We start from the raw sequence: 27,822 nt of genomic DNA, 5'->3' as shown, positions 1-27,822 counted from the left end.
GATCCCTACTCTATTCCCTCCCTATCTGACGCCACACACACCTCAGGAACAACCTGTTGTGGCCACCTGAATCATTTGCAGGTACAAGGGACTTGGTCACAAGATTATGTAGCTTTTATGTGTGAATGTCCTGAGAACTATCAGACTAGCCTATAGCGCATTCTTGCCTCTTTGGATCTCTGTATTGCAAATCCTGTCTGACAACATGTTCGCTAAGCACTGTAAACATAACCAAACAACGTGGTGCCTGATCATTCCATCTTTGCCAGGAAGCCAACAGGCTCTGAAAATGGTGTCCCTAACACAAGATTACCCTGCTTGCTATATACCAGCAAGAATGTGGTAGACTTCTTAACCAGGCATGTAGTGACCAGTCACAAAAGGTCACTGTAGGATCTAGCGTGGAGCCATTATTCTGTGAGCGGGGGACCCCCTGCAACAGGCTGGTTTGCTACAGAAAATAATACCAAATGACCAAACTTCTGCTTAATAGGAGGTGTGTGTCTGGGATGCTTTTTCTTCTTTTTGGTGGTCTTGAAGACTAATATCTGATTTTATACTCATCCCCAGGTAATACTTGAGATCAAGTGGTTCAAAGATGCAGTTATCCTGATAGCCCCTTATTGGTCAAAGCAGTTTTGGCTGTCAGACAAGATACAGGTGTCTATGCAATCTCCCCATTCTTCTGAGCCTGCCTAGACATAATATCCTAGAATCAGCTTCCACCCAGACTTGCAGTTGTTGCAGCTAATGGCTTGGATATTGAGTAGGTGAACACTCCTTACAAGAGGTTGGCCCCTGAAGATTAAAAAAATTCTCTTCCAAAGCAGAAAATATTCAACCAGGAAGACTTACTCCTCCTTAATGGGAATTTATTTTCCATAAGGATATTTTAAAATAAAATGAATTCAGTAGAAGTGACTATATACAGCTACCAAAATAGGCTGGATGGACATTTGATGCTTTCAGGGTCCCCCTATTTTCTCCCATCCAATGGTACTGAAATTTCTTAGAGACCTTCTTCATGTTTACTTCCCTCCTCCCCTGCATTGTTCCCCCCTTCCCCAGTTAGAATCCAGTTCCTTTTGTGGAACCTCTGGCAATACCCAGAACACCCTTCCTTAAATATTGTTTGATTACTCAGTACAGCGTGTCATCAGGATTGTCTTTCTGGTGGCCATCACATCAACCTCAGGGAGTTAGTGAGATCCTACCCAAGCTCTCATGGATAGTGTTAGCCTACATGTCATTCTGTGGGGACAAGGTAGTGTTGAGACCATTCTTTAAGTTTATCCCTAAGGTAGTAGTATCAGGCTTTCATTTGAAGTAGTCAGTTGCCTTCCCAGTCTTCTTCATGAAGCCTCACTCTGGGTGTTACCAGGGCTTTGATATATTATCTTAATAGAACCAATACTTTCCAGTTGTCTCCCTCCCTTTTTGTGGCCATTTCCAACCCATCTAAGGACCAAACCATCTGATCATAGAGAATCTCCAAGTGGATCTCAGTGCATTTCCACTTGCTATCAGCTGACTGCAGATTCCACTAGAAAATCTGATACATGCTTCAGGAACGTTCCAGTCTCCAAGAACTGTAAGGGTTCAATGTGGAGTAATTTACTGACTTTTTCATTAGACATAATTTCTCTTACATGGCAGCTAGGGCAGATGCCAAGTTCAGGAGAGCAGTGTTATCGTGTCACTGTTTGATTAGTGTAGGTAGAACTGCTCGTTCCCACCATTCAAGGAGAACACTTACACATTCTCTAAAAAGAAAAGAATGGCCATTTCCCTTCCAATAACTGTGGTTCTTTGAGATGTTATAGTCAGTGTGAATTCCTTAATATATCCTACATCCCTGCTTTTCAGAGTCCGCAGCAATACAAGCTTTAATTGTGAGGGTACTGTTATAGGCTGATGGCTTCCCTGCCCTATTTGCCCTTGTATAGGAACAGGAGGAGCCATAGGGTACAGACATAGAGCCACAGTACACTGTTATTCAAAGAAATCCCAGCTGTGCATGCATTATGCACTTATGAACCTACAGTGGGATCCACACGTATTACATATTGGAAAAGAAAAGTTATTGGATAGGGAAAAATACATTTTTTTTTTTTGGTACTAAGTGATCTATCTTGAAATGTTTTCTATTTCAGGTTCTCTTTCATCATGAGGCTGGGCTGAATTATGATATAGAAAAAATAAATGAAAAATTATTAGTCGGCCTGCTTTAGGATCCTAAATTTAGTCTAAATGTAGTTATTTATTTTTGTAGTGGCTTTTAACTTTACCAGTATACTTTTCTATATTTTTCCAGGTGAAAGACCCTTCAAATGTCCCTTTGAAGGCTGTGGAAGGTCATTCACAACATCCAATATTAGAAAAGTTCACATCAGGACACATACTGGTGAAAGACCCTATTATTGTACAGAACCAGGATGTGGGAGAGCATTTGCCAGTGCAACCAATTACAAGAACCATGTCAGAATACATACAGGTATTCGAGTGACATTTTGTTTGAAGAACAATTTGCTTTTTAGCTGCTGTGATATTTTTTCCTCGGTAGACAGATTATTACTGCACATCAGAACTGGGATAGGAAGGTTCTTAAAGTGATGTGTTCGAGGGTTTTGGTATTCTTTTAACTCTTCTCCCCTTTCACCAGCCACAAATGGTCATTTTAGGGTCTTCCATCAATGGGGGACCTCCACAATCAGTGCTGTCTGTGGGGGAGTGGGGTTACGGGGCTCCAGGACAGCCACCCCTCCACCCTAGGCCATTTCCTGTCCCTGCTTTGTCCTCATTCCACCCACACTCCACTCCTTCCAAGCCCTGACCCTGGACGACCCCTTCCTGCTCCCATTGTACCCATTCCTCCAGGTGATGTGAACTGGGGCACTATTGGAGGGCTCAGTGCTGGCCGTAGGGTTTCCGCCTGTTCCTGCTGATGATGCTGAAGTCCCCTGGTTATCCCTCAATCTGTGTGGGGCCCCCAAAGCACAGGGCCAATGGTGGGCATCCCAAACTATCCTGGGTGGGACATCTCTGTCCCCAATAAACTACTTTGCCCAGAAGATGACACCAAATGACCAGACTTCTTCGTAAGATGAGGTTTGACTTTCCCATTCTGCTCTTAACGCAGGGGCTAATGCAAAGCCTTCTGAAGACAATGGAAAGACTTCTATTGATGTTAAAGGGCTTTGGCTCAAATGCTTACTCCTTGAGGTTTGCATTTATTATTAAGTAACAGAAAGCACAAACCTCAGCCTGAGGCTGACTGTTCCTAGAATTTTTGTCCTTGCCCCTATTTTCCCCTTCCTTGTAGTTCGAATCAAAACCTAATCTAGACTGAACAGGATCCACCTGGACTAACTGTTAAGATGAATCAGCAGAAATAACTCTTAATGCATGTGCAGGACCCTAGAACTCTGTAGCCATAATTTATTGTATCCTGTTTTGCATTGTTAGTAGGGAAGAATAAATCTTAGATTTCAAGATTCTGTATACTTGTCAAACAGGTTTCGTTCTAATGTATAAATCTCATAAAGTTACTGTAGAGCTAAAGAGACTGAGGTTTAGGATTCTAACCAGAGCCAAAGATATGCTGTAGAAATAACCCATTTCATCTTTGAGGAGATGTGCAGAACTTCCCATGAAGTCAGCAGGGGCAGCTAATGTGTAAAGTTAGGGCAGAACAGTCACTGCAAAGCAGAACTGAGGGTTCTTCTTCGAGTGGTCCCCGTGGGTGCTCCACAATAGGTGTCGAGCTCGCCCGGTGCCGCAGATCGGAAATCTTCCAGCAATTTCTCCTGGATCGCGCATGCGCCGGCGCGCACCACCCCCCTGTGCGCCCCCGGCCGTGTGCACGATCTGGTCCCCGCCAGTTCCTTCTCAACCGCCATCGGCTGCAGACGGAATCTACTCAGGCTAAGGCCAGAGTCAGATTAAATAGTGGTTTTTTTCTATGTGTCATTTGTTGTTTTTGGTTATAAAAAAAAAAGAGAGAGAAAGCAAAGACAAAGAGAATATCAGCCAAAAAAAAGAAAAAAGAGAGGAGCGGAGAAGAGAAGAGCGGACGTGAAGACCATTTAGACCGCCCACTGCCCCGCAGGCCGGTAATCACTATTTGGGGTGGAAAGGCACGGATTAAGTGCTAAGTACTCTATTAACAGTAAAGGACTCACCGCAATGGCCTCTTTTAGGTTTTAAAAAGCGTGAGTCATGCCGTGAAGCTATGCCGGCCTCCGTGGGGCATAGCGAATGCATCTGATGCCTGGGGGAATCACAGGCTACCCAGAAGTGTTCTCACTGTGCTAAGCTCACAGCCAGGGCCAGGAGGAAGGACAGAGCGATGAGGCGTAAAATGCTCTTGTTGATAAGGCTCTCCAGCCGGACTTGCCGGAGAAGCCTCACCCAGAAGGACCCTCTGGGTTGCATAAGAGGAGGGCAGTTTTCTCTGACCCCCTTGGTGCAGAAATGGAGGAAACTCTCCCTGGCTCGATCCTTGCCAGTGTTCGCAGCGAGCAGGACGAGCGGAGCACACAGCCCCCAGCCACATACTCAGGCAAGCGGCAGCACGGCAGCGCACGTGGCAGAGGCTGAGCCTCCGGTTATACAACAGCCGGCACGTGCGGCACCTACAGCGTCAGTGAGGCAAGCGCTGGACCCGGTGGCACCGGCCCCCACGGCACCAACGGTGCAGGGGCACCAGGCACAGAGCCTGCAGGCACCGGAGGAGGATACCCGCGTGGCACCACAGCTGACGGTGCCGAGCGCGGCGCTGACAGCGGGGCCAAGATCCCCGGCATGGAAAGGGGCAGTGCCGGCCCTGCAGGGGAGGGGCAAGGCAAAATCAAAAGCCCGGCACCGCAGTCCATCTCCAGACAGGGCTGCACTGCTGTTAGCACCAAGCACTCCCCCTGTGATACACACGCCGCTCCAAAGGCCTGTGTCTCCACCGGCCCATCCGAAACCTCCTTTTCCGTTTCCCCAACCAATGTCACCATGGCTTGGGCCACCTTCACCATTTCTGGGATTGAATCCCCTGGAGTACTATCACAAGCCAGTTTCACCTCCATCTGTGTCGTCGTGGAGGTCTCGCTCTCCCAGACATCGGGGGTACACACCCCGTGAGTGGTCTAGATCTCCATCCCCGGACCCTTGCCCATGCTGCCATGGTCGTCCTTATCATGCTGGACACAGACACCACAGGCCTACACCCAGGGGCAGGTCCCCCACGTCTGCTCAATACCCCTGTGGGCACTCCCGATCGGGGACAGAAACACAGTTGTCTCAAGGGGAGTTAATTTTAGAACCCCGAGACTTTCCTTCACAGTCCTCCAGTGAGCAAGTGTATCATTGACCGCAGGAGCCCGAGGGTTCGAGGGAGGTTTACCCTAGTGGTTCCTCCTCATCCTCCCCAGATGAGGCCATGGCCCTGGGGATGTCTCTCCCCCGGATGACCTTAAACAGTTTCAGGAGCTGTTTAAAAGGGTGGCTTTCACGCAAGACATTCAAATGGCAGAGGTGCAGGAGCAACATCACAAACTCCTGGAAAATTTGAGACCCCCGGCTTCGTCCAAAATTGCTATTTCGCTGGACGAAGCCATTCTGGAGTCAGCCATTACTATATGGCAGACTCCGGCCTCTGTTCCGCCTACGAACAAGAGAGCGGATAAGAAGTACTTCATCCCGGCAAAGGGCATGGAGTTCCTCTTCAGTCACCCACAACCAAATTCTTTGGTGGTCGAGTCGTACCAGCAGAGGTCAAAGGCTTCTCAGTACAAATCGGGGGGATCGGACAAAGATGCTAAGAAGCTAGAGCTGTTTGGCAGGAAGGTATACTCCTCTTCTACCCAGCTATTGAGAGTGCCAAATTATGGGCACGCCTAGCAAACCATAATTTTGATAATTACTCCAGGCTTACTCCCTCATGGACTCACTTCCGGAAGACAAAAAGCCGGTGTTAAAGGCGATTATTCAAGAGGGCTACGCAGCATCGCGGATGGGAGTCCAGATTGCCCTGGACGTGGCGGACACGGCGGCACGTTCAACGGCTACAGCAGTGGTCATGCATAGAGAATCCTGGCCCCAGACGTCGGGTATCCCGAGGGACCTACAGGCGAAGATCATGGACCTTCCCTTTGATACACAAAAGCTGTTTGCAGACTCAACCGACTTGATTCCTCACCCCAGTAAGGACTCGAGAGCTACACTTAGAGCCTTGGGCATTTATACTCCCGCATACAGGAGGGAAAAATTTTATCCTCAGCAAAGACGCTACGCTTACAACCACAGCATGCTCAATATCAACGGGGCTATGGCCAAGGGTGCTATCAACAGCAGCAACAGTACAGAACTCCTAGGCGACGTTCTCAACAAAGCCATACGCCCTTGGGTCAGGCCCAAAGGCAACAAATTTGACGGGTATGTCGGGGGCTGCACTATCAATACCCTCGCTCAATGCCATTCTCATCTCATGTTCCATCATCGCCTCAGACCATTCCACTCCCAGTGGCAAAAGATCACCACATTCAAATGAGTGCTGGAGATCATAGCCACGGGTTACGCGATCCCCTTCCAGTCGCTTCCACCGACGAAGCCTCCCACCAGGCCTCACCTCAGGGATGCTGCCACAAGGCGAGGCTCAAGCAGAAGGTGAATCACCTTATGTTCATAGAGGAGGTGGAAAGAGTGCCGGAATAATTCCAGGGGAAGGTTTTTATTCACGCTACTTCCTACCAGAGAAGAAAACAGGAGACTGGAGGCCCATCTTAGATCTTCGGGGCCTCAACCCTTACTTGCGCAAGCAACGTTTTTCGGATGATCACAGTTGCCTTGATACTCACGGCACTGGACAATGGAGACTGGGTTGCAGCACTTGACTTACAAGATGCTTACTTTCATATAACAATCCACCCGGCACACAGACGCTTCCTCCGCTTCATGGTCGGCCAGGAGCGCTTCCAACACAGGGTTCTTCCGTTCAGCCTCTCCTCGGCCCCCAGAGTCTTTACCAAAACCCTGGCAGTGGTGTCAGCCTACCTGCACAGACAGGGGGTGTTTATTTTTCCCATATGTGGGCGACTGCCTGCTAAAACGGGCCTCGAAGGCAGAGGTCTCACGCATGATACGCGTCACAGCGGGCACGTTTTCCTCGCTGGGCCTAGTCATCAGCCTCGCAAAGTCAAAGTCCGAACCCACATAACATATAAGCTGCGTCTACACGTGCACGCTACTTCGAAGTAGCGGCACCAACTTCGACGTTAGGCGGCGAGACATCGAAGTCGCTAACCTCATGAGGAGATAGGAATAGCACCCTACTTCGACGTTCAACGTCGAAGTAGGGACCGTGTAGACGATCCGCGTCCCGCAACATCGAAATTGCCGGGTCCTCCATGGCGGCCATCAGCTGGGGGGTTGAGAGATGCTCTCTCTCCAGCCCCTGCGGGGCTCTATGGTCACCGTGGGCAGCAGCCCTTAGCCCATGGCTTCTGGCTGCTTCTGCGGCAGCTGGGGATCTATGCTGCAGGCACAGGGTCTGCAACCAGTTGTCAGCTCTGTGTATCTTGTGGTGTTTAGTGCAACTGTGTCTGGGAGGGGCCCTTTAAGGGAGCGGCTTGCTGTTGAGTCCGCCCTGTGACCCTGTCTGCAGCTGTGCCTGGCATCCCTATTTCGATGTGTGCTACTTTGACGTGTAGACGTTCCCTCGCTGCGCCTATTTCGATGTTGGGCTGAGCAACGTCGAAGTTGAACATCAACGTTGCCGGCCCTGGAGGACGTGTAGACGTTATTCATCGAAATAGACTATTTCGATGTTGGCTGCACGTGTAGACTTAGCCATAGAGTTCATAGGGGCACGCATAAACTCTATCACAGCAAGGGTGTACCTACCCGACACCCGCTTCCGCGCCATCAGTTCACTGGTGCAAGTCATCACATACAGCCCCACAGTGCCGGTCTTAATGTGCTTACAGCTGCTGGGCCACATGGCGGCAGCGACATTTGTGGTACAGAATGCCAGGTTGCACATGTGAAGCCTGCAGCATTGGCTGGCGAGCGTTTACAAACCGGCATCCCACACTGTCCACAGGGTGGTGTCGCCCACAACAGAGGGTGCGCAGATCCCTGGTGTGGTGGGAAAACCCTGAGAATCTGCTAGTGGGGGTGCCTTTTCACCAACAACAAATTTCTATTTTTTCTTACTACTGACACCTCCCACATAGGATGGGGAGCGCACATTGGCGACAAGGTGACGCAAGGGCTATGGTCCCCTGCGGAACAGACACTGCACATAAACATACTGGAGCTCAGAGCAGTGTTCAATGCCTGCAAACATTTTCGAGATTACCTGCACGGCAAAGTAGTCGGGATCAATACCGACAATACCTCCACTATGTTTTACATCAATCGACAAGGAGGAGCACGATCCCGCGCCCTATGTGCGGAAGCAGTCCAATTGTAGAATTGGTGCATCGCCAACAACATAACATTGAAAGCCTCGTACTTGCTGGGCGCTCACACCGTGAAAGCAGATCAGCTGAGCAGGTGCTTCGCAATCACGCACGAATGGCAGATCCTCTCCAATCTGCTACGGCGCATTTTTCGTACATAGGGGTTTCCCCAGATCGATCTGTTTGCCACAAAGTCTTGCACAAAGCCAGAAGGGAGAGAGCTCGCATGATACTCATAGTCCCTCTTGGGATCGGCAGCAATGGCTTCCCTTGCTTTTGCGCATGTCGGACTGCCCACCGCTCCCTCTACCGGTGGCGCCGGACTTACTCACTCAGGCTCAGGGGTCCATAGTGCACCCGCAACCTCAGGGTCTGCACCTACAAGCATGGCTAATGCATGGCTCAGCTCCTTAGAGAGCACGTGTATGGAGGGAGTACAACAAGTCCTGGAATGTAGCCGAAGGACCTCCACCAGGAGGACTTACAAGCAGAAGTGGACTCGATTCACACCCTGGTGTTCTGCCATGCAGTTAGCTCCCCTTGATGTTCCTATACCTGTAATACTAGAATACTTATTGGACCTCAAGAGAGGCGGGCTTTCTCTATCCTCGCTAAAGGTCCACCTCGCCGCTATATCAGCCTTTTGGCATACAGAGGAAGGCCCCACGGTATTCGCCCATCCTATCGTTACCAGGTTCTTGAAGGGGCTGGTAAACCTGTACCCCCCCTCAGAAACCGCTTCCACCATCATGGAATTTGGACTTGGTGCTCAGCACGCTATCGGGTCCACCTTTTGAACCATTAGCCACAGTTCCCATACGTCTCCTTACGATAAAAACAACCTTCCTCCTTGCAACTACATCAGCCCGCAGGGTGAGTGAGCTCGCGGCAGTGATGGCAACGCCGCACTGCACAGTATTCTCAAAGGAGGCGGTAAGCTTAAGGCTGCACTCAGCCTTTGTTCCAAAAGTCTCTTTGGAGTCCAATCTTAACGAGCCAATAGTTTTACCCTTGTTTTACCCGAAGCCTCACAGCTCCGGCAAGGAGGCACGCCTGCATCTCCTGGATGTGAGGAGGGCGTTGGCCTTCTACATAGACAGAACTAAGTCCTTCCGGAAAACGGACAGGCTCCTAGTCTCTCTCACTCCCAGGTCAAAAGGAGAAGGTCTCTCTTCACGGAGAATCTCTAAGCATATTGTGTCCTGTATAAAAATGTGTTACGAGCTTCAAAATGCTCCTTTGCTGGCCCCGCCCAGGGCTCACTCCACCAGGGCAGTGGCGTCGTCGTCAACAGCCTTCTTCAAGGGCATCGCGTTAAAAGACATCTGTAGAATGGCGACCTGGTCATCCTATGACGCGTTCGCCAAGCATTATGCCCTGCCTCGGGTATTCGAAGTGGATACTCGTCTGTTGACAGCAGTCCTCTCGCGGGCAAGCTGCACATAAACCGATTACCCACCTCCTTACTTGGGTTACTGCTGTGTAGTCACCCATTGTGGAGCACCCACGGGGACCACTCGAAGAAGAAAGAGAAGTTACTCACCTGTAGTAACGATGGTTCTTCGAGATATGTCCCCGTGGGTGCTCCACCACCCGCCCATCCTCCCCGCTTTGGATCTCTGTCTAGTGTTTTTCAGGAGCATCCGAGGCGGTTGGTCAGGGAACTGGTGGGGACCGGATCGCGCACGCGGCTGGGGGCGCGCAGGGGGGCGGCACACACCGGCGCATGCATGATCCAGGAGAAACTGCTGGAAGATTTCCGATCTGCGGCGCCGGGCGAGCCCAACACCTATTGTGGAGCACCCACGGGGACACATCTCGAAGAACCATCATTACTACAGGTGAGTAACTTCTCTTTATGCTGGCCTCTTGCCAGGAGCTTGGAGGACCATGTGATATTTTCGTGTAGGGAGCAGATTGCTGCTGCCCTTCTCTTTAGTATGAATATCAGACATATGAAAAGGAGAATTTCCAGCATGCATACTCCATCTTGATCTGAATTGCTTTCTGAGATAGCTTCGTGTGTCCAGCCGATGATGAGGACAGCCATGTGTTGTGTTGTTGCCTCTGATGTGTTAGGGAACGAAGCTAGAGAATGCCTGACTGACCGGAGTGATAATAATAAAACTATGTCATTAAATAGTAATAGAGAGAAAGCCGTGCTAGTCTATATACTATCAAAACAAAAAAACAGCCAAGTACCACTTTAAAGACTAACAAAATAATTTATTAGGTGAGCTTTTGTAGGACAGATCCACTTCTTCAGACCATAGCCATACCAGAACAGACTCAATATTTAAGGCACAGAGAACCAAAAATAGTGATCAAGATTGACAAATCAGAAAAAATTATCAAGGTGAGCAAATCAGAGAGTAGAGGGGCAGAAGTGGGAGGGGGTGATTTGTCAACATTGATTACTATTTTTGGTTCTCTGTGCCTTAAATATTGAGTCTCTCTGTTCTGGTCTGGCTATGGTCTGAAGAAGCGGGTCTATCCCACGGAAGCTCACCTAATAAATTATTTTGTTCGTCTTTAAAGTGCTACTTGACTGCTTTTTTGTTTTGATATGTCATTAAATGTCTGTGTAAGTGACAGGATATATATTGTCATGATTTTTCTTGGATATCCTGGTTATAATTTTCTTCTTCCTGTTTGTCTTTCCCTGTAGGCGAGAAGCCCTATGTCTGCACTGTTCCTGGCTGTGACAAACGTTTCACAGAATATTCCAGTTTATACAAACACCATGTTGTACATACTCATTCCAAACCATACAACTGCAATCACTGTGGGAAAACATACAAGCAGATTTCCACACTTGCTATGCACAAGCGGACAGCACACAATGACACAGAGCCAATAGAAGAAGAGCAGGAAGCTTTCTTTGAGCCACCTCCAGGTTTGTGTTTGGTGTTTTCAGTCTCTGATCTTCTTCCCATGGTAGTGAAATAGCAGACCAAATGAATATCAGTATTCCTCAGAGCCCGTGGGAACTGATGGACAGATGTAATATTTTCTTAAATAGTACTTTGCACTAAGTAGCACTTTTTACCTGAGAGTACTAAAGTGCTTTGCAAACACAAAGTAAACCTCAAAATACTCTTGTGAGGCACAGTGGGTAGATATTATTATAGCCATCTTATACAGTAAACTATGTTTTAACAGGTATTCAGTTATCCGGTACTCTCAAGTAACCAGCATTAACAATAACTGCCACCAGGCACCATCCCAGCACCTAGGTTTCTTCTTCCAAGGGAACTGTGCTGCTTGCAGGCAGCGAAGGGATCCCATCCTGCCAGAACCATTGATGCAGTTTCCCCTTCTTAAGTAGGGACAGGTGCTGCGACGTGGGTTGGGAGCTGAGATGAGGCTGGTGCATCTGCTGCTCCCCATCCCTTCCTGGGCCTGGGCTGTGGAGGATCCAGGGCTGCTTGGCAACCACTGCCAGTGGGAAGTGGGGAACAGGAGAGTGCCCCCTCCCGCCGCTCCATATGCCAGCTTCTCCCCCACCCCCCTATGTAGCAGCACAGCCTGGGGCCTGAGCCACTGAGGGCTGTTAAATCTCTGCAAGAGGGTGGTAAGACAGGTGGCTGGAACATGAGGAGCCAGCCCCCCTGTGTGGCAGCACAGGCCAGGCCCTGAGCCACTGAGACTCTGTGCTGTAATCTCAAAGGCACAGCCATGTAGAAGGGAGGAAAAAGGGTGACTGCATGCTATTTTTGCCCCCTTCTGATTTTGAGGTACTTTTGAGACCAAAGAGGGCTACTCTAAAGATACAGTAGTCTTTCTGGTCTATTCCCACCTCACCTCCCCCACCCCCTACCAGCACAGCCCACACAAGATGTCCAATCAGTGTTGGCAAGCAGTTTTATTATTTGTATATTGGAGGCTGCAGTGAAACCCCTGTTAAGTAAATTGCCTCATTCTAATTGCCACTTACAAAGGAAATATTAGACTAGAAGAGTTTTATTAGCCAAGTTTAAACTTCTAGTAAGATAATGTAATGTTTTATCAGTCCTCACACAGTGATATCACTCTATTCCTCTGAGGTTCAGTATGTTCGTTAATGAGTAATTCTTTTAGTGGTCTGCTGATTGTGTTTAGATCAAACCCTTAATGTGTAGAAGCTAATCATTAATTAAGTGAATCACCGTATTGTTTGTTACCCTTTTTAATGTTCTCTTTCCCTATAAACTAAGTAAATATGCCTTAAATACCAAAATCTTTTCAATCCATAGGATTTATATGTATGATTCCCCATTTAGAAAGTATGCCCCAGAGCTAGTAAAACAGTCATTTGGAGCATTTTGATTTGATTTCAATATTAGTGTCCACTTCTTTCTCTCACTTGCTCTCCCTCTGTGTCTCTATCCCTTCTTTACAGCCTAGAAATTAAAGACTTTTTTCCTTATTAGCTTTACTCTTTTATTACTATCAGTATCTGCAGTATGTAACATATTTTCCTGCTTTCCTTTTATGAAAAAGGTCAAGGTGAAGATGTTCTAAAAGGCTCCCAGATAACCTATGTAACAGGTGTCGAAGCGGAGGATGTCATTTCTGCACAAGTTGCTACAGTTACTCAGTCAGGGTTGGGTCAGCAAGTTGCATTAATTTCTCAAGATGGGACCCAACATGTAAGTATTCACCATGGTAAAGAATTTGCTAACAAGAGGACATTCAGAATTAAGACTGTTATTTGTCTTTAGATATTCAGTTATACTTACTTATGATAGAGTTAAAATCCCTGACTAATAGATGTTGGTATTACGAAGGCCTGGTTTCGCAGTTGCATCAACATAAAAATAAGTTCTGAAGTGAGCTTCCTCCAGAATACACAGGTTAGGCTTTGTTTGGTTGTTCTGAGTATAGTATGAACACAAAGCTTGTTTGGCCTTTGCAACATCCCTTGGCAACAAGTTCCACAGGTTGAATGTGCATTGAATGTGACTATTAGTTTCTATGTCGTATGAAGGGGTTAAAAAGAATAATACTCTCTATTCACTTTCTTTATACAGTTCAAGATTTTATAGACCTCTATCATAGCCACCCTTAGTCATTTCTTTTGCTAAAATGAACAGTCCAAGCCCCTTTAATCTTTCCTTATATGGAAGTTATTCCATACCCCCGTCATCTCTGCACCTTTTCTAATTCAAAGATATTCTTTTTGAGATGGGATAACCGGAGGTGCAGACTGTATTAGAGGTTTGGCCATGTGAATTTATATAGTAGCATTATGATAGTTTTCTGTCTTATCTCTTCCCTTCTGAATAGTTCCTAACACTCTTAGCTTTTTTGACTGCTACTACACATTGAACTGTTGTTTTTAGCAAACTGTCCACGATGACTTTAAGGTCTCATTTTTTTTGGCAGATCACTCATCATTCAGTATGTATATTTAGGATTACATTTTCTAGTTTGCATTACTTTGCATTTCCCAATGTTCTGTTTCATGTGCCATTTTGTTACCCAGTTCAATGAGATTTCTTTGCTACTTGTCTCAATCAGCTTTGGACTTAACTACCTTGAATAAATTTGTATAATCTGGAAATGTTTTTGCTATCTCACTGTTCGTTCCTTTTTCAAGGTCACTTATGAATCTATTGAACAGCACAGGTCCCAGTGCAGTTGTAGCTGAAGTTGTAGCTTTTGAGACTACTAATAGAGTGTGTTTTTTATTCCAGAAGATGGAGGAGTATGGCAGCCTTAACATAGAAATTATTTACACTTGTTCTTACACCTCAGCCTGACTCTCATTTTTGGGTTTCTTTTTGTTTTATATTGCATTTGAGACAGAAAATGTAAAACAAATACTTTGAGTTCTTAAGAAAAAATACAATGGTATTTTACCAGCATCTTTCAAGTCAAATGAAAATGCAGCTGTGTTTAATGCTTCTCTTAAGACAAAACAAATGTAAAGTGTTCACATCTCGACACTTTTTGTTTTGCAAGACAATTCCGTGGACAGTCTGAAATGTCTGAGACTAATATGGAGATAATCTAATTAAAACAGAACAATTAGTTATTGCTCTGATTGAAAGAAGATACGTGTGCTGTTTACCTATCAATTCTACTTCCATTTTATTTCTGCAAATGTGCACTGTGAATTAGGAAACCACTGAAAGATTCTGACCAGTGTAAAAAAACTTGGGACTCTGATTTTGTCCAAGAAGGCTTGTGGAAGAAAAGTAGTTAGGAGGAAATCCAGGAACAAGAACAGCATGTCCTGGTAATAGCTTTTAGGTCATGTCCGCACTGCCCAGTAGATTGACAGGCAGTGGTCGGTCCAATAGGGGTTGATTTTATTGTATCTAGTGTAGATGTGATTAAAATCACTGCTGAGTGCTCTTCTTTCAGTACACCAGAATGAGGAACATAAGCAGACGTGACAGGAGAACATCAGCTGTTGACTTATGCGGTGAAGACACTACCTTGAATAGATTTAAACACATTGTTATTCACATACCTGATGGTTCACGGTAGTTTAGACTAGGTCTCAGAATCTATAGCCAGGTTAGGTTGAATATGATGGCTTGAAAGTAAATTCTTCAGTTCTATTAAAAATTGACTGCCTCTTCAAGGCTGGTTCTGGTGTGTTACTCATTGACAAAGTAATTGTGTTACCAGGTGGCAGAAGTTTTATTTTATAAACACTCCATTTTCAGTTTATGTTGTCTTTTATTTAAACTCTTATTTTGAAAACATTTGCAGACCTTGATTGTTGTCAGAAAACATATTGCCATTTACCCCTCAGTTAAAACTCATTTAAGACTCTATGAGCAATTAAAATAAACTTGTATTAATTCAAAAATTATGTTGTATTTCAGGTCAACATATCTCAGGCTGACATGCAGGCCATTGGAAATACTATCACTATGGTAACACAAGATGGGACCACCATCACAGTCCCTGCCCATGATGCAGTCATTTCTTCTGCAGGAGCACATTCTGTTGCAATGGTAACTGCAGAGGGCACTGAAGGACAGCAGGTATAGTGTTCTTCTGCATACCTGTGTGTGTTTTTTCCCGAGATATTTTTAAATGGTTTCGCAAAAAAAGTCACTTGAAGCATTCTCTCCTTCGAGTGATGTTCCTGTGGGTGCTCCATTTCACATGTGTCCTTATGCCGGCAATCAGAGATTTTTGCTAGCATTGCTCAGTCATCTGGAAGTGCTCTTGGTACCCATGCAGCATGCGTGTGATGTGACCCCTCAGTTTCTTTTCTACTGTCCTTGGCAGCAGACAGAGCTCTCTCACAGTGCTGACTTCTTCTCTCTAGAAGAAAAATAGATAGAAAAAGTTCATTACTTTCCTCACCTTTCCTCTTAGTTCCCCAGTTTAAAAAAAATGATCCTTCTAGTCCTTGACCTAGTCCTTTAGAGTAGCGATTCTTCCTAGTGTTTCCTTAACACCAATAACAAATTCCCCCATCTTCAAAAGAAGTGTGACTCCTGCAGTGAGGCCATGCTGGTTTCTGATGTCCATTCTTCATACACCTGGTGCCTAGGGGAAGCCCATCCTCACACTGCAATAATGTCAAGGCCAGGGTGAGAAGAGACAAGGATGTCCAGCTAAAGATGGTTCCCAGGGATAAAGGCCTCTGAAGAGACTCCCTCTACATGATCTCACAAGGGTCACAAAGACAAAGTCTTCTAACACTTCCAAGAAGTGAGCCTCACTCTCTCCTGCTTGGGACTCTCACAAGAAGAGATCTTCCCTGGTGACATCACTGCCTCACTGCTGAGCGCCTATAGAGTCAGCACCCTAAGGTCCCAGGCACTTACATCACCAGCAGAGCACGGACACCTGCCAACCCCAAATGTACCAGTTTAGAGCTGAGACAAAAAGTCCCCTCCATGACACCAACACAAAATCTGGCACCAAAGCCAGGATCAAAAATGCCTCCACCGATGCAAACCACTGCACTAGCAGGCAGCTCCAAGGCAGTACTGAGCCTGTCTGCATCTCTACACAAATCCAGAACAGTGCCAGCACCAACACAATTCCTCCACTAGAGGGACATTGAAGTTGCTTGGGTATTGCAAACTCCACTCCTCAGCATTGACCAATGGCCTACCTGCAAATCTGATCAGCCTCCTCTCTCTTCTGCTCCTTCGTCCACACACACAGTGATGTGGAAGTGGCCAGACACAATAGCCACTTCTCTTCTCAACATTCCTCTCCAGCACAAAGGAAATCTCCATGGGAGCCCACGAACCCTAAGACCACTCACACTAGCCCTTTGTAACCATAGTATGGGCACCCATTGCCCTACCCATCATCACATTACCCTATGCAGTGGCCACCAGGGGACTCTTGGGTGAGTTATAGACACCATTACACTGCTCCATCTGCCCCAGCACAACAGGCCATCAGGTCATCCCCAGCTGACCCACATGACATGCCACCTGACATCCTAGATCACGAGATGCAGGATGAGGAGGACCATGCTCTCATTGACAACAAGTACATCTCCCCAGCAAACAATTACTCCTTCCTCACCAGGTAAAATGGTCCTACAACCCATTTCCTACATCCAAGGATAACCTCAGATAGTTCCAAGAACTGTTTGAGAGTGGCCATGAGTCAAGACATTGCATTGCAGAAAGTGCAAGAAAACAACATAAGCTTCTGCAAATTCTTCTACCCTCTACCACCTCCAAAATCACCCTTCCTATTGATAAGGCGATTGTGGAGCCTGCTGAAAACATCTGGCAAACATCTGCCTCTGCTCCACTAAGCAACAAACATGCAGATAGAAAATGACAGAGGCATAGACTTCTTACTTTACCATCCACAGAAAAATTAGGTTTTTTTTTCAGTGCCATCAACCATTGAACAAAACAGCCACAATTTCAGTCTACACCCCATGAGAAGGAGCACAGATGTCTGGATCTCTTCAGATGGAAGATGTACTCATCCACCATCCTCCAGTTCTGGGTTGCAAACTATTCACTCCTGGCCAACTACAGTTACTCTAACTGTGCTAAGTTGCGTGAAATCACTGCATTGACTAGAGTTGGGAATTTGAGTAGGAATATTATTGAGCATATCAGCTCTCTAATATGAACAAATAATCTTTCTTTGCTCTCCACTTGGGATTATAGATATTAAGAGCTAAAAGAGCTCTGTGTCTGGAGGTAGGTCTCAGGACATGCAGCAATCACATGTACAGTGGGCAATATAATAACAGCACAATTTTTTATTACAATCAGTAGTGGAATCTCTCACAGTCAAATGTCTAAACAGTAACAGAGAGGAAGCTGTGCTAGTCTATACACTGTCAAAACAAAAAGCAGTCAAGTAGCACTTTAAAGACTAGCAAAATAGTTTATTAGGTGAGCTTTCGTGGGACAGACCCACTTGTTCAGAGCATAGCCAGATGTCTAAAGCGATGGTCACATACAGCTTTGACTGTCCTGTTTGGTTACATAAATGGAGTTTGAGTACACGGCTGCAGAAGCCTAGCATAACAACATCCTTTCGCTCCATCGTGAGGACCCAAGGAGTTGAAGGATCAGCCTCACTCTTCTGGTGGCGAGGGGGTATTATAGCAGAAGAAACTTAGGTTTAAAGATGGACTAGCGTTAGCAAAAAGAAGGAAAATCCCACTTTGAGGAAGAAAGAACCTTGCTTTGAGGAAGAGAAGTCTCAAGAAAAAAAAAATCTCTTTTGATACTGTCAGCGTTGGGGTGTTATAGGCCATTTTGCAACATATCAGCCCAGCCTCCCAAAACAAAAAGCAGACTTCTTCACCCTAAGATTTTGAGGGTATGCACATTTGATTGGAGGATTAAACTAAGACATGTCTTTCAATATGCATGAGACAAACTCCTAAAATGGGCATCTGTGGTTAAAATGTGAAGTACCACCACATGAACAGCCTTGGAGGACCTTGACAGTGCCATTGTATTTTTGACATCTTCAGATACCACACAAAACAATGTTGCATTCTACATCAGCACACTGGTTCCTTTGAAGTTAAACTAGCCAGACTAAAAGGCCTAGAAATTACTATATACTCACACTTACCTAAATATATAAAAAAGTACTAATGCTAACATCTTACGGAGTGTGATCCCCGATAGACCCCTTGCATTACTGCTAAAATAGAATAAAACAGTGAAAGACTAAAACAGAGAAAGAGTAAACATAGTAAATAGGTTTGAATATAGGCTTACAAGCTATAAATCTACTACATACTATAAAAGCCTGGTTGTCCAACACCGGGGTAGCCACCACATATAGTTAACCGGGATGTAGCAGAACAGCTGGCCTGGGTTATTTTGGTTTGTTTGTTTGTTTGTTTTGGGAGGGGGTGGCAAATTTTGGAGTACTTTTTTCCTCTAAATCTGCAAAACTTTTTTTTTTTCAGAAACATGCATTCACATGTTGTAGAAATGACCCACTGTTGTGTTTTTATAAAGGTGTGCTGGCAAATGAGAATACTTATTAAAATTATCAGAGACACATGGATCTATAAAGAATCACAAATTAAGCATATATACTAAACCTATGTTCAAAAAATCTAGACTTGTCAATTTAAATTTTAACAATATAAAAAGCCTTTGAGCTTTTCTGTGGTACATTCTAGGCTGCCAGAAGGAGAAATTAAATTATAATTTCAAGCTTCTATTTCTTAGGGCTGAAAGAAGTGACATCTGATTACTAGTTCATAGTATCTCCCTTAGTACTGAGTTCTGCTGTTTGAGGATATTCATCCTGAGACGTCACAAAAAGTTTGAAAAAGAGCATGAACATGGTGACAATGGAGTTAGTTTTAAAAAAGTTGATCTTGATTTTCTGTCTCTTAGATTGCTTTGTTGGACGAAGTCAGAATAATAAATAGTCCTTAATAGTCCTTAAAGTTAAAATTCAACTAAGATTTTTGAATTTCATTTAATTTAGTTTTTTCTTGTGCCTTAAAGGTTGCGATAGTGGCTCAAGACTTAGCATTCCATAGTGCCTCATCAGAAATGGGACATCAGCAACACGGGCATCACTTAGTGACGACAGAAACCAGGCCTGTCACACTTTTGGCTACCTCCAATGGAACCCAAATTGCAGTGCAAGTAAGATGATAATGCATTTTATTTATTGTGTGATGACCTGTGTCCAGTGGTCCTGGACACCTAATGAAATAACTAACAAACTTCCCTCTTCCCTCCACACACACCAAAAAAAAAAAAAAGGCCAAGGGTGGTCTGGGGGATTACTCTGGGGCTTGGCCCCAACAGCAGGGGGCATGCTTGCCCCCACATTCACAGTGACAGCAGGAGTTGTGGTAAGTGGAGTGACTCAGACCCTGCTTGCTACATTCCCTCAAGCAGTGTGGCTGGGAGTTGGGTTTGAGAGAGCACAGCAGGATCAGGCTGGTTTGCTAAATTTCCTGTTGCTGAAGTGAATGCAAGAGTGAAGGTGGGGGGGCACTCCTTCTGCCAGCCTCAGACCCCCTGATAAAATCCCCTGGTTCGCATCACTTGGGGAAGGAGGCTTGAGGGAAAATGTGCAATGGGAGTGCGAGGTGAGGAAGATCGGAGAGATGAGGCTGGGGTGGGGCTTTGGGGAAAAGGTGGTGTTGGGGCACAGTGAAGGAGCAAGAAGAGGTGAGATGGGGTGGTGTCTTGGGTGGAGGGTGGGTTCTCCTGGATCCTGCAATGACCCTGAGACCACTGAAATCGTTTAATAGAATAATAGAACTAGAAGGGACCTCCAGAGGTCATAAAGTTTAGTCTTCTGCACTCCTGGCAGGATCAAGCACCACCTAGACCATCTCTGACAGATGTTTGTCTACCCTGCTCTTAAAAATCTTCAATGATAGAGATTCTACAACCTCCGTAGGTAATATATTCCAGTGGTTAACCACCCTGAGTTTTCTTATCAAAAGATCGCGGCCAAACTGCCAAGCAGATCACAAGAGTTATCTGCTCTCTCAACAGAACGGTTAACCAGAAGCACAGCAGAAAGGTCTGCCCAGTGTCCCAGAAGCCCTATGCATTGACAGAGGTCCCCTCCAAAACGTCCAGTCTGGTTTTCTGTCGACAGATCTCTGTTGAGAGAGTGGTGTTATCCCTCATGGGGAGTGAGATAAGACTGTCAACAAAAGTGCTGTGTTCTGCTGATTTACAGTCAATAGAACACCTTGGGAAACTGGATGCTCCCCAGGTTTTGTTGACAAAATCCTGTAGTGTAGACATAGCCTAAGTGGAGTACTTTGCATTTGTTCTTATTGAATTTCATCCTTATTAACTCAGAACATTTTTCCAGTTTGTCCAGATCATTTTAAATTATAATCCTATCCTCCAAAGTACTGGCAACCGCTCCCAGCTTGGTATCATCCACAAACTTTGATAGTATTCTTTATGCCATTATCTAAATCATCGTTGAATATTTTGAACAAAATTGGTCCCCAAACTGATCTCTGTGGCACCCCACTTATTATGGCATTTCAGCATGACTGTGGACCATTAATAACTATTTCTGGAACCAGTTATCCTATCAATTATGAACCCAACTTAGAGTTGTTCCCTCTAGGTAGTATTTCCCTTGTTTGTTAACAAGAAGGCCCTGTGAGACCTTACTAAAGTCTAACTAGAACACATATACCATTTCTGCTTTATCTACCAGGCTTGTTATAAACAAATAAATTTATTAATAAAAAACCCAGATATTTGAGTAATAAAAATAGAGGCACGGATAGTTACAACTAAAAACAGAACAAAAAATAAATACTTTTTAATGACTAAAACTTTTAATCTTCATTTAGGCAGGGTCCTCCCCTGTATTCAGTTCTCAGACACTTCAGCTTCCTTGGTTGAAGGATCTAACTTTCTCACATTACAAGAGCTTTGGCCTTTGTCTCTGTGCTAAGATGAATGATAAAATGGCTTTTTGCTTCTTCTATCTTTCCAGAGTTAATTTACCATTTTTTTTAAGAGGCAAGCTTTGTGGGGATGCAACCAAAATCCCCTGTTGTGAGTAAGTGGTCTTTTTGGCAAGTTGCTCACCTGTTGACTTTGTTTAGCTTATATGGAAATGCCTTAATGATTGTCTTTGGTCTCACCTGGGTTAATTTACATTGGAGACCTGCTCAAATTGGGGTGAAACAACATTCCTGCATCTCAGGGGGCCTGGGCTCAGGCACTACCTGTCAAACACATTTCAGGAACAAATTTCCGGCATGCATCTGTAATTCTTTATACATGGCCAGTATGTACATCACATAATAATATGATCTGCATGCAACTAATTTGCATAATAGCATTTTACATAGTAACTTTTAGATACCGATTATGACAAGAGTGAGTTGGGGACAATGAGAGTGTCAGGACTGCTAAGAACTATGCTGTGAGAACCCTCTGCCTCTTGATATTTGAGATGCTCCTGCGGTCACTCTTTAAAATGTTTTGACTACTCAAAATTATGCTATTTGATAAAATGACCAGAAAGATTAAAAGCTTCCAAAATCATGATTTCTCTGAAGGTGGCACACCCATGGGAACTATATTCTGGTTTCTCAAATGCATACAGCTGTCAAAGAAGTGATTTTATTTCATATCTTGATGTTGGAGGTCTGGGCATGAGAGGATGTCGTTTTTAATTTGGTTCATTAGGAAACTAATGAAAATTGAATAATAACGAATTACAAAGCCTTTCAGTTTGGGGACATTACACCAAATTAGAATCTAATTGATAGTGATTAATTAGTTATGCAAATAAAAACAATAGTGTAATTAGCCCTTTCTGGCATGCTTAGCAGAGCATCCAGTGATTTAATGGGAAAGGAAAACAAATTACTCCTTCACTCATGATTTCTTTCACTCTGGGTCAGAATCGAAGTAGACTGGCAAATCAGCCTAGGAAAGCCTATTTAATGAATACTAGTCTTCCATTTCCAGTAATAGTAGTTAGAGTGAATTAGTTTAAATGTAAGGTAAAACAGTGCTACCTGCCCCGCTAAGGAATAGAAAATAGGATTTGCATGTCTAAATTCAACCTACCATGCTGAAAATGTACCCCATAAAATAAGTCTGTCATTAATTTTGAAAAATGACTCTTAAATAAATGGGGAATAATAATACTGTGATCTCCTACATTTTTTGTTTGTTTTGTTAGTACTGGGAAGGCTTGCAGAAAGTAGGATTATCTGAACACTTTTATACTTGAAAACTTATTGTTCCTAAACAGAAACTTGAAATAGTGCCCAGGCTTACTGACTTCCTTAACTGCTTATCAAGAACATTAAAGTGAATAAACAACCGGCCACTGTCTCTTAGCAACATAGTCTACTGGTATTCCAAACTGCCGGTATTTGGGATACAATTAAAATTGTTCTGAATAACATGTTTATTGGATGGAATAAATATTCTGAATCTGCAGTATTCCAAAGTTAATTAGATTCAGAAGCATATACATTTGTCAACTATTACCAAGCAACAAACTGACCTTGTTTTGATAGAAAAGAAGAAAATTTGTCATATTGTGAGACAAAAGTGTCAGTTTTGCAGGTTTCTAAAACTGTTTATTTACTGGCCTTTATATAGACAAATCCATTTATTTCTTCTGTTGTATCAAGTTATTTGTGAACATCTTCTTATCACTATATTTCATAGCCTTTCATAGTCATAGTAATATGTAATTTCAAATAATTTTTAGATGCAGAGAAATATTTACATAAATAAAACATCCAAATATATATTAAAGTAGCCGAGATAGAAAATTCTATATTTACTACTTAAGAACACTTCCTTCACCATCTCTCAGTACTTAAAATTTTGTTCTACTGATTTCTAAATATTAATAAGGCCAGTAGAATGATACATGTCCAGGGTGAAATCCTGGTCGTATTGGACTCTATGGCAAAGCTCTTGTTGACTGCAGTAGGGCCAGAATTTCACATCTGGTGACTATAAAAACCACATTTACTCGGACTTGGGAACTGTCTTCCCAGATCTAGTCATCTGTAGTCTCCTTTTGTCTCTTTATCTTCACTCTGCAACCTGGTCATGCCTAATTACTGTTTTCGGCACTGAGTTCTCTGGATAGATATGCTTTGTGTGTGTGAATTGGAACACTTTGAAACCCATTTCAAACAAAAAAATCAGTTTGATGGAATGGCTTCTAACCATGATGAAGATATGCTGTAGGACCTGTAGCTGCAGCCACAGGCATCTTGTTTCTTTAAACTGCTACAGTACTGAGCACTGTCATCAGTATTTTCCAACTCTTTAATTCTATCAATTTGAATTTTGCCATTTTAACTGAAAAAATAATGCTATTGTTGCCAAAGTAGTGTTTATATGTTGAAAGCGTAAAGAAAAGTGGTGTCATACATTTTGGTTTGTGACTATTAATAGGCCATTATTTAGCACCTGCCCTGCTTCTGAAAACCCTGTCTTAGCAGTTTGTTTAAATATTTGCCAAGTTGAAAGATTATCTTTTAAGGCATGTGGTGAAATTTATTTGCAATCCACCAAGACTCTGAAGGCCATTCAGCAAACTGAGCTTAATTCTTCAGCGGTATTTTCATTTTGATAACTGATTAGATAACTGCTAGTACACATTATTCAGAAAAGATGTAACACTACTGGTTATCACAATTACTGCAGAAAAGGGTATTGATGGTGTAGTTTTTGCTTTTCCTCCTTTCATAAAAGAACAGTGATCTAGTGCAACATTTCTGATCAATTTTTTTTAACATGTCCTTGTTTCAGCTTGGAGAGCAGCAGTCTTTGGAGGAAGCCATCAGAATAGCCTCCAGAATACAACAGGGTGAAACACCAGGGATTGATGATTAACATCTAACACTGCTACAAGAACAATAAAACGAATTATATTTTATTTTCAGTCAACAAAGATCCATGCCAGCTGCAATCCATAAAATCTTTGAAGTTTTCCTACTCATTCATACTCTGTACACATTTTATGCAAGAGTGAAGAACATTTTATGCACACATAACTTTTATGTACATGATCCGTGGAATAGATCAGCACCATCTTCTCAACCCTTTGTATATCCAGGAATATGAAATTAGGAATACATTGTAAATTTCTTCATTATCCTTTTGTCAGATTTCAACCAGTTTGCAAAAAAGCAAAAGCTGACATACAAGTGTTGGAATGAATTTTTAATATAATGTGCAAAATAATGAAGGCATTTTTGAAGATTTCAAATGTTTAAAACATTATAGCAAAATCATTTCGGGAACCGTTACAGGTAATAAAGAAAATAAAACCTTTTTAATGCTTCCCATAAATAGAAGAGTCTTGGAGTTGAGCCTACTGTAAATCTTTGCATTTTGATTTGCATTTCATATAGATTTAAAGATTCCTCTCATGTAGATTTCCTGTCCATCTCATTCATTGTAAATACAGACAGTTAATGCGGGAAGTGCTAATTATATTATCTTATTAAGATGGATTATGTACAAAAGAGAAATTTTGGTTGTTCAATATTAAAGGAAGTAAATCTAATTATTCTGTTTCTTTACATATTTTTCTTAATCTTAAAATGTTATCTTCAAATTATGAGGCAATAAAGGATAACAAGTTTATATTATCTGGATAAGATAATAACGTGGTGTGAAGTATTGTTTACTTTTTAAGGAGACTGAAGTGCAAATTATTTATTTACTGCTTTGTATAGATTGTGTTTATCATGACCTTTATTCTGTGGCGTACTAACTTGGGCCAGCAGCTATCTTAAATTTCTTTTTAAATTTAAAAAATGTTGATACCCTACAAGAGAGCTTATGATGGCAGGTTAGTTAACACATTCTACCAAAAATGTAAATTCTGAGCTTAAAACGTTTTACATTTAAAAGGGTTTGTTATGCTACAGGGACAAACATTAACAGTCTGATTTTTTTGCTGAGTGCCTGCAGAGCCTATTTACTTACATCAGATTTATGGATGCTCAGAACTTCAGAAAATCAGGCTAAAAGTCACTAGAAATAGGTTTAATAAATGATACGGTAAGTAGACCACTATTCATCATAAACCATCCTGTAAAGTTAAGGACGATTTATGGTAGTTGCATCTGGAGAGAGAAAGTAGAAGGAACCTTAAAACTTTCTATATACCAAAAAGTGCCTTTAAGTTCCTGGTTAGTAGACTTGCTAAGAAAAAACCTTTGTCTTAAGGTAAGAATTATGCTCATTTTAGATTAATATTCTCTGCAAAGACCAGGTTATATGGGGTTCCAAGTGCCCTCAACTGTCTTTTAATCAAAGGCAACACTTGCAGCATAAATCTGTAAAGGAATTGTCAGTTCCTAATTAGTACTGTGACAAAAAACGTTGCATAAAAATGCTGTGCCTCATTATTGTTGCTGGCATTTGACCTCAAGGAACCCAAATGCAAATAATCAAATTAGAGATTAATTAATGTTATTCTGGGTTACTGATTCTCATCTGATTGTATCTTTTCATGCTGCTCAATGACCACAAACATCTGTTCATAAGAACACAGAAACTGCCATACTGGGTCAGATCAAAGGTCTGTCCCAGAATCTTGTCTTCTAACAATAGCCAAATAGCTAAATTACTCCCCGTAATTTTGTATGTATGTTGGGTATTTTTTCCAATGTGCAGTACTTTACATTTATCAACATTACATTTCATTTGCCTTTTTGTAGACTAATCACTTACTTTTGTGAGATCTTTTTGAAGCTCTTCAGAATCTGCTTTGCTCTTAACTATCTTGAGCGGTTTAGTATCATCTGCAAATTTTGCTACCTCGCTGTTTACCCTTTTCTCCTGAACATTTATAAATAGGTTGAATAGGATTGGTCCCAGTACAGACCCTTAGGGGAGACCCCTCTCCCTTATGAAAATGTTCCTTTTACTCCTACCATTTGTTTCTTGTCCCTTAACCAGTTATCAATTCATGAGAGGACCTTCCCTCTTATCCCATGACAACTTACTTTACTCAAGAGTCTTGGCTGAAGGACCTTGTCAAAGGCTTTCTGGAAATCTAAGTACACTATATACACTGGATCCCCCTTGTCAACACACTTATTGACCACCTCAAAGAACTCTAGTAGATTAGTAAGGCATGATTTTCCCTTTGCAAAAACCAAATTGACTTTTTCCCCCAAAATTATGTTCATTTATGTGTCTTGACAATTTTATTCTTTGCGATAGTTCCAATTAATTTGCCTGGTACTGATGTTAGACTTGGCAATCTATAATTAACAGGATCACTTCTAGAGCCCTTTTTAAATATTGGTGTCACACTAGCTATCTTCCAGTCATTAGATAAAGAACAAGTGCTGTAAATGGAGTAGGTTTGGGAATACAAGATTGATTTTGGCCCATAAATCACTGATCTCCTTTTGAAAATTTTATCCTCAGTCTTTCCTCAGTGTGAGGTGCAACTCCTGTTATCACATAGGAGTAAGTATTATGTAGCATAGTTTCTCAACAAGTATTTAAAAATGCTCCATTTATACATATTTGCAAGTATGGCATTTGGCACAGACTGTCTCCCAGAGGGTTTTGGCATTTAATCTTCATTAATAACATCTTTTTGAAGAAATAAGAGGGCTAAGACAGGAATAGCTTCAGTTCTTCTACAAGTAGTGTCCCCCTGGGTGCTCCACTTTGGGTGTCAGTGCATCCTACTGCCGGCATTCAGAGATTCTTCTATAGCTGTGGCTTCGTTCTCGGCACGTGTGCAGCAGTGCCTCCTTGTGCTATCTGGTGCGTGCGCAGCACGGGCCCCTCAGTTCCTTCTCTACCATCCTTGGCTGCAGACAGAGCTTCGTGCTCTTCCTGAAAGACAAGAGTCTACTTAGTTAATTTAGCATTGTTCTTCTTCGAGTGCTATCCCCAGGGGTGCTCCATGGTAGGTGTTGGGCTCATCCAGCACCACACCATGGAGATCTTTCATAGCAGTCCTGAGTGGAACTGCACTTATGCCACCCTAGCCATTCACACCACCAGGGTAGCATGCACAGCCCCTCTCCTCAGTTGTCTCTTTGCCGCCCTCAGCTGTGCATGGAGTAATGGCTCTCCTCTCACCTCAGAACCTGTAGACAGAATTATGTTTAGTTAGTTAGCTTCTACCTTGTTCTCTCTCTTGTACATTGTTAATTCTTTATATATATATATATATATATATATATATATATATATATATATATAAATGCATTTACTCCACTATATTTAAAACAAAAACAAAAAAAAAAAAGAGGAGATCTACAGGGAGCAGGGACTTCTTTCTTCCCCACCCCTTAGTTTCAGTTGGAGCTAGTCTGCTGGCTTCTCTCTCTCTCAAAAAAAAAAAAAAAGCTTATCAACAACTAAAACAAAGAAGAAACAAAAGATCAGCTGATAAAATGTTTTCAGGAGGCTTTAAAAATGCCTCACATGCGTGG

At 43.3% G+C, this 27,822-nt stretch overlaps 1 protein-coding gene and 1 long non-coding RNA gene across 5 annotated transcripts in view; one reads left to right on the top strand and one right to left on the bottom strand.

The window, feature by feature from the left end:
• The window catches only part of ZNF143 (zinc finger protein 143), a 133,929-nt gene extending 108,278 nt beyond the window's left edge, over positions 1–25,651 (top strand). For 3 of the 4 annotated variants that reach the window (XM_074997420.1, XM_074997421.1, XM_074997423.1), the window contains exons 11-16: positions 2,315–2,494; positions 11,119–11,346; positions 12,933–13,081; positions 15,272–15,433; positions 19,373–19,516; positions 24,158–25,651. In XM_074997420.1, the coding sequence (XP_074853521.1) occupies positions 2,315–2,494; positions 11,119–11,346; positions 12,933–13,081; positions 15,272–15,433; positions 19,373–19,516; positions 24,158–24,241 (947 nt within the window). In that variant the 3' untranslated portion in view covers positions 24,242–25,651. The remainder of the gene's footprint in view (positions 1–2,314; positions 2,495–11,118; positions 11,347–12,932; positions 13,082–15,271; positions 15,434–19,372; positions 19,517–24,157) is intronic. The other variant, XM_074997424.1, reaches the window with a different exon arrangement.
• A 192-nt stretch (positions 25,652–25,843) lies between these two features.
• LOC142014590 (uncharacterized) overlaps positions 25,844–27,822 on the bottom strand; it is a 28,025-nt gene continuing 26,046 nt past the window's right edge. Inside the window, exon 3 of the long non-coding RNA XR_012645986.1 lies at positions 25,844–27,217. This is a non-coding gene — a long non-coding RNA (uncharacterized LOC142014590). The remainder of the gene's footprint in view (positions 27,218–27,822) is intronic.

The sequence above is a fragment of the Carettochelys insculpta genome, chromosome 6 (assembly GCF_033958435.1).
Source record: "Carettochelys insculpta isolate YL-2023 chromosome 6, ASM3395843v1, whole genome shotgun sequence".
Lineage (NCBI taxonomy): Eukaryota > Metazoa > Chordata > Testudines > Carettochelyidae > Carettochelys > Carettochelys insculpta.
This window is presented reverse-complemented; position numbering and strand designations above follow the sequence as displayed.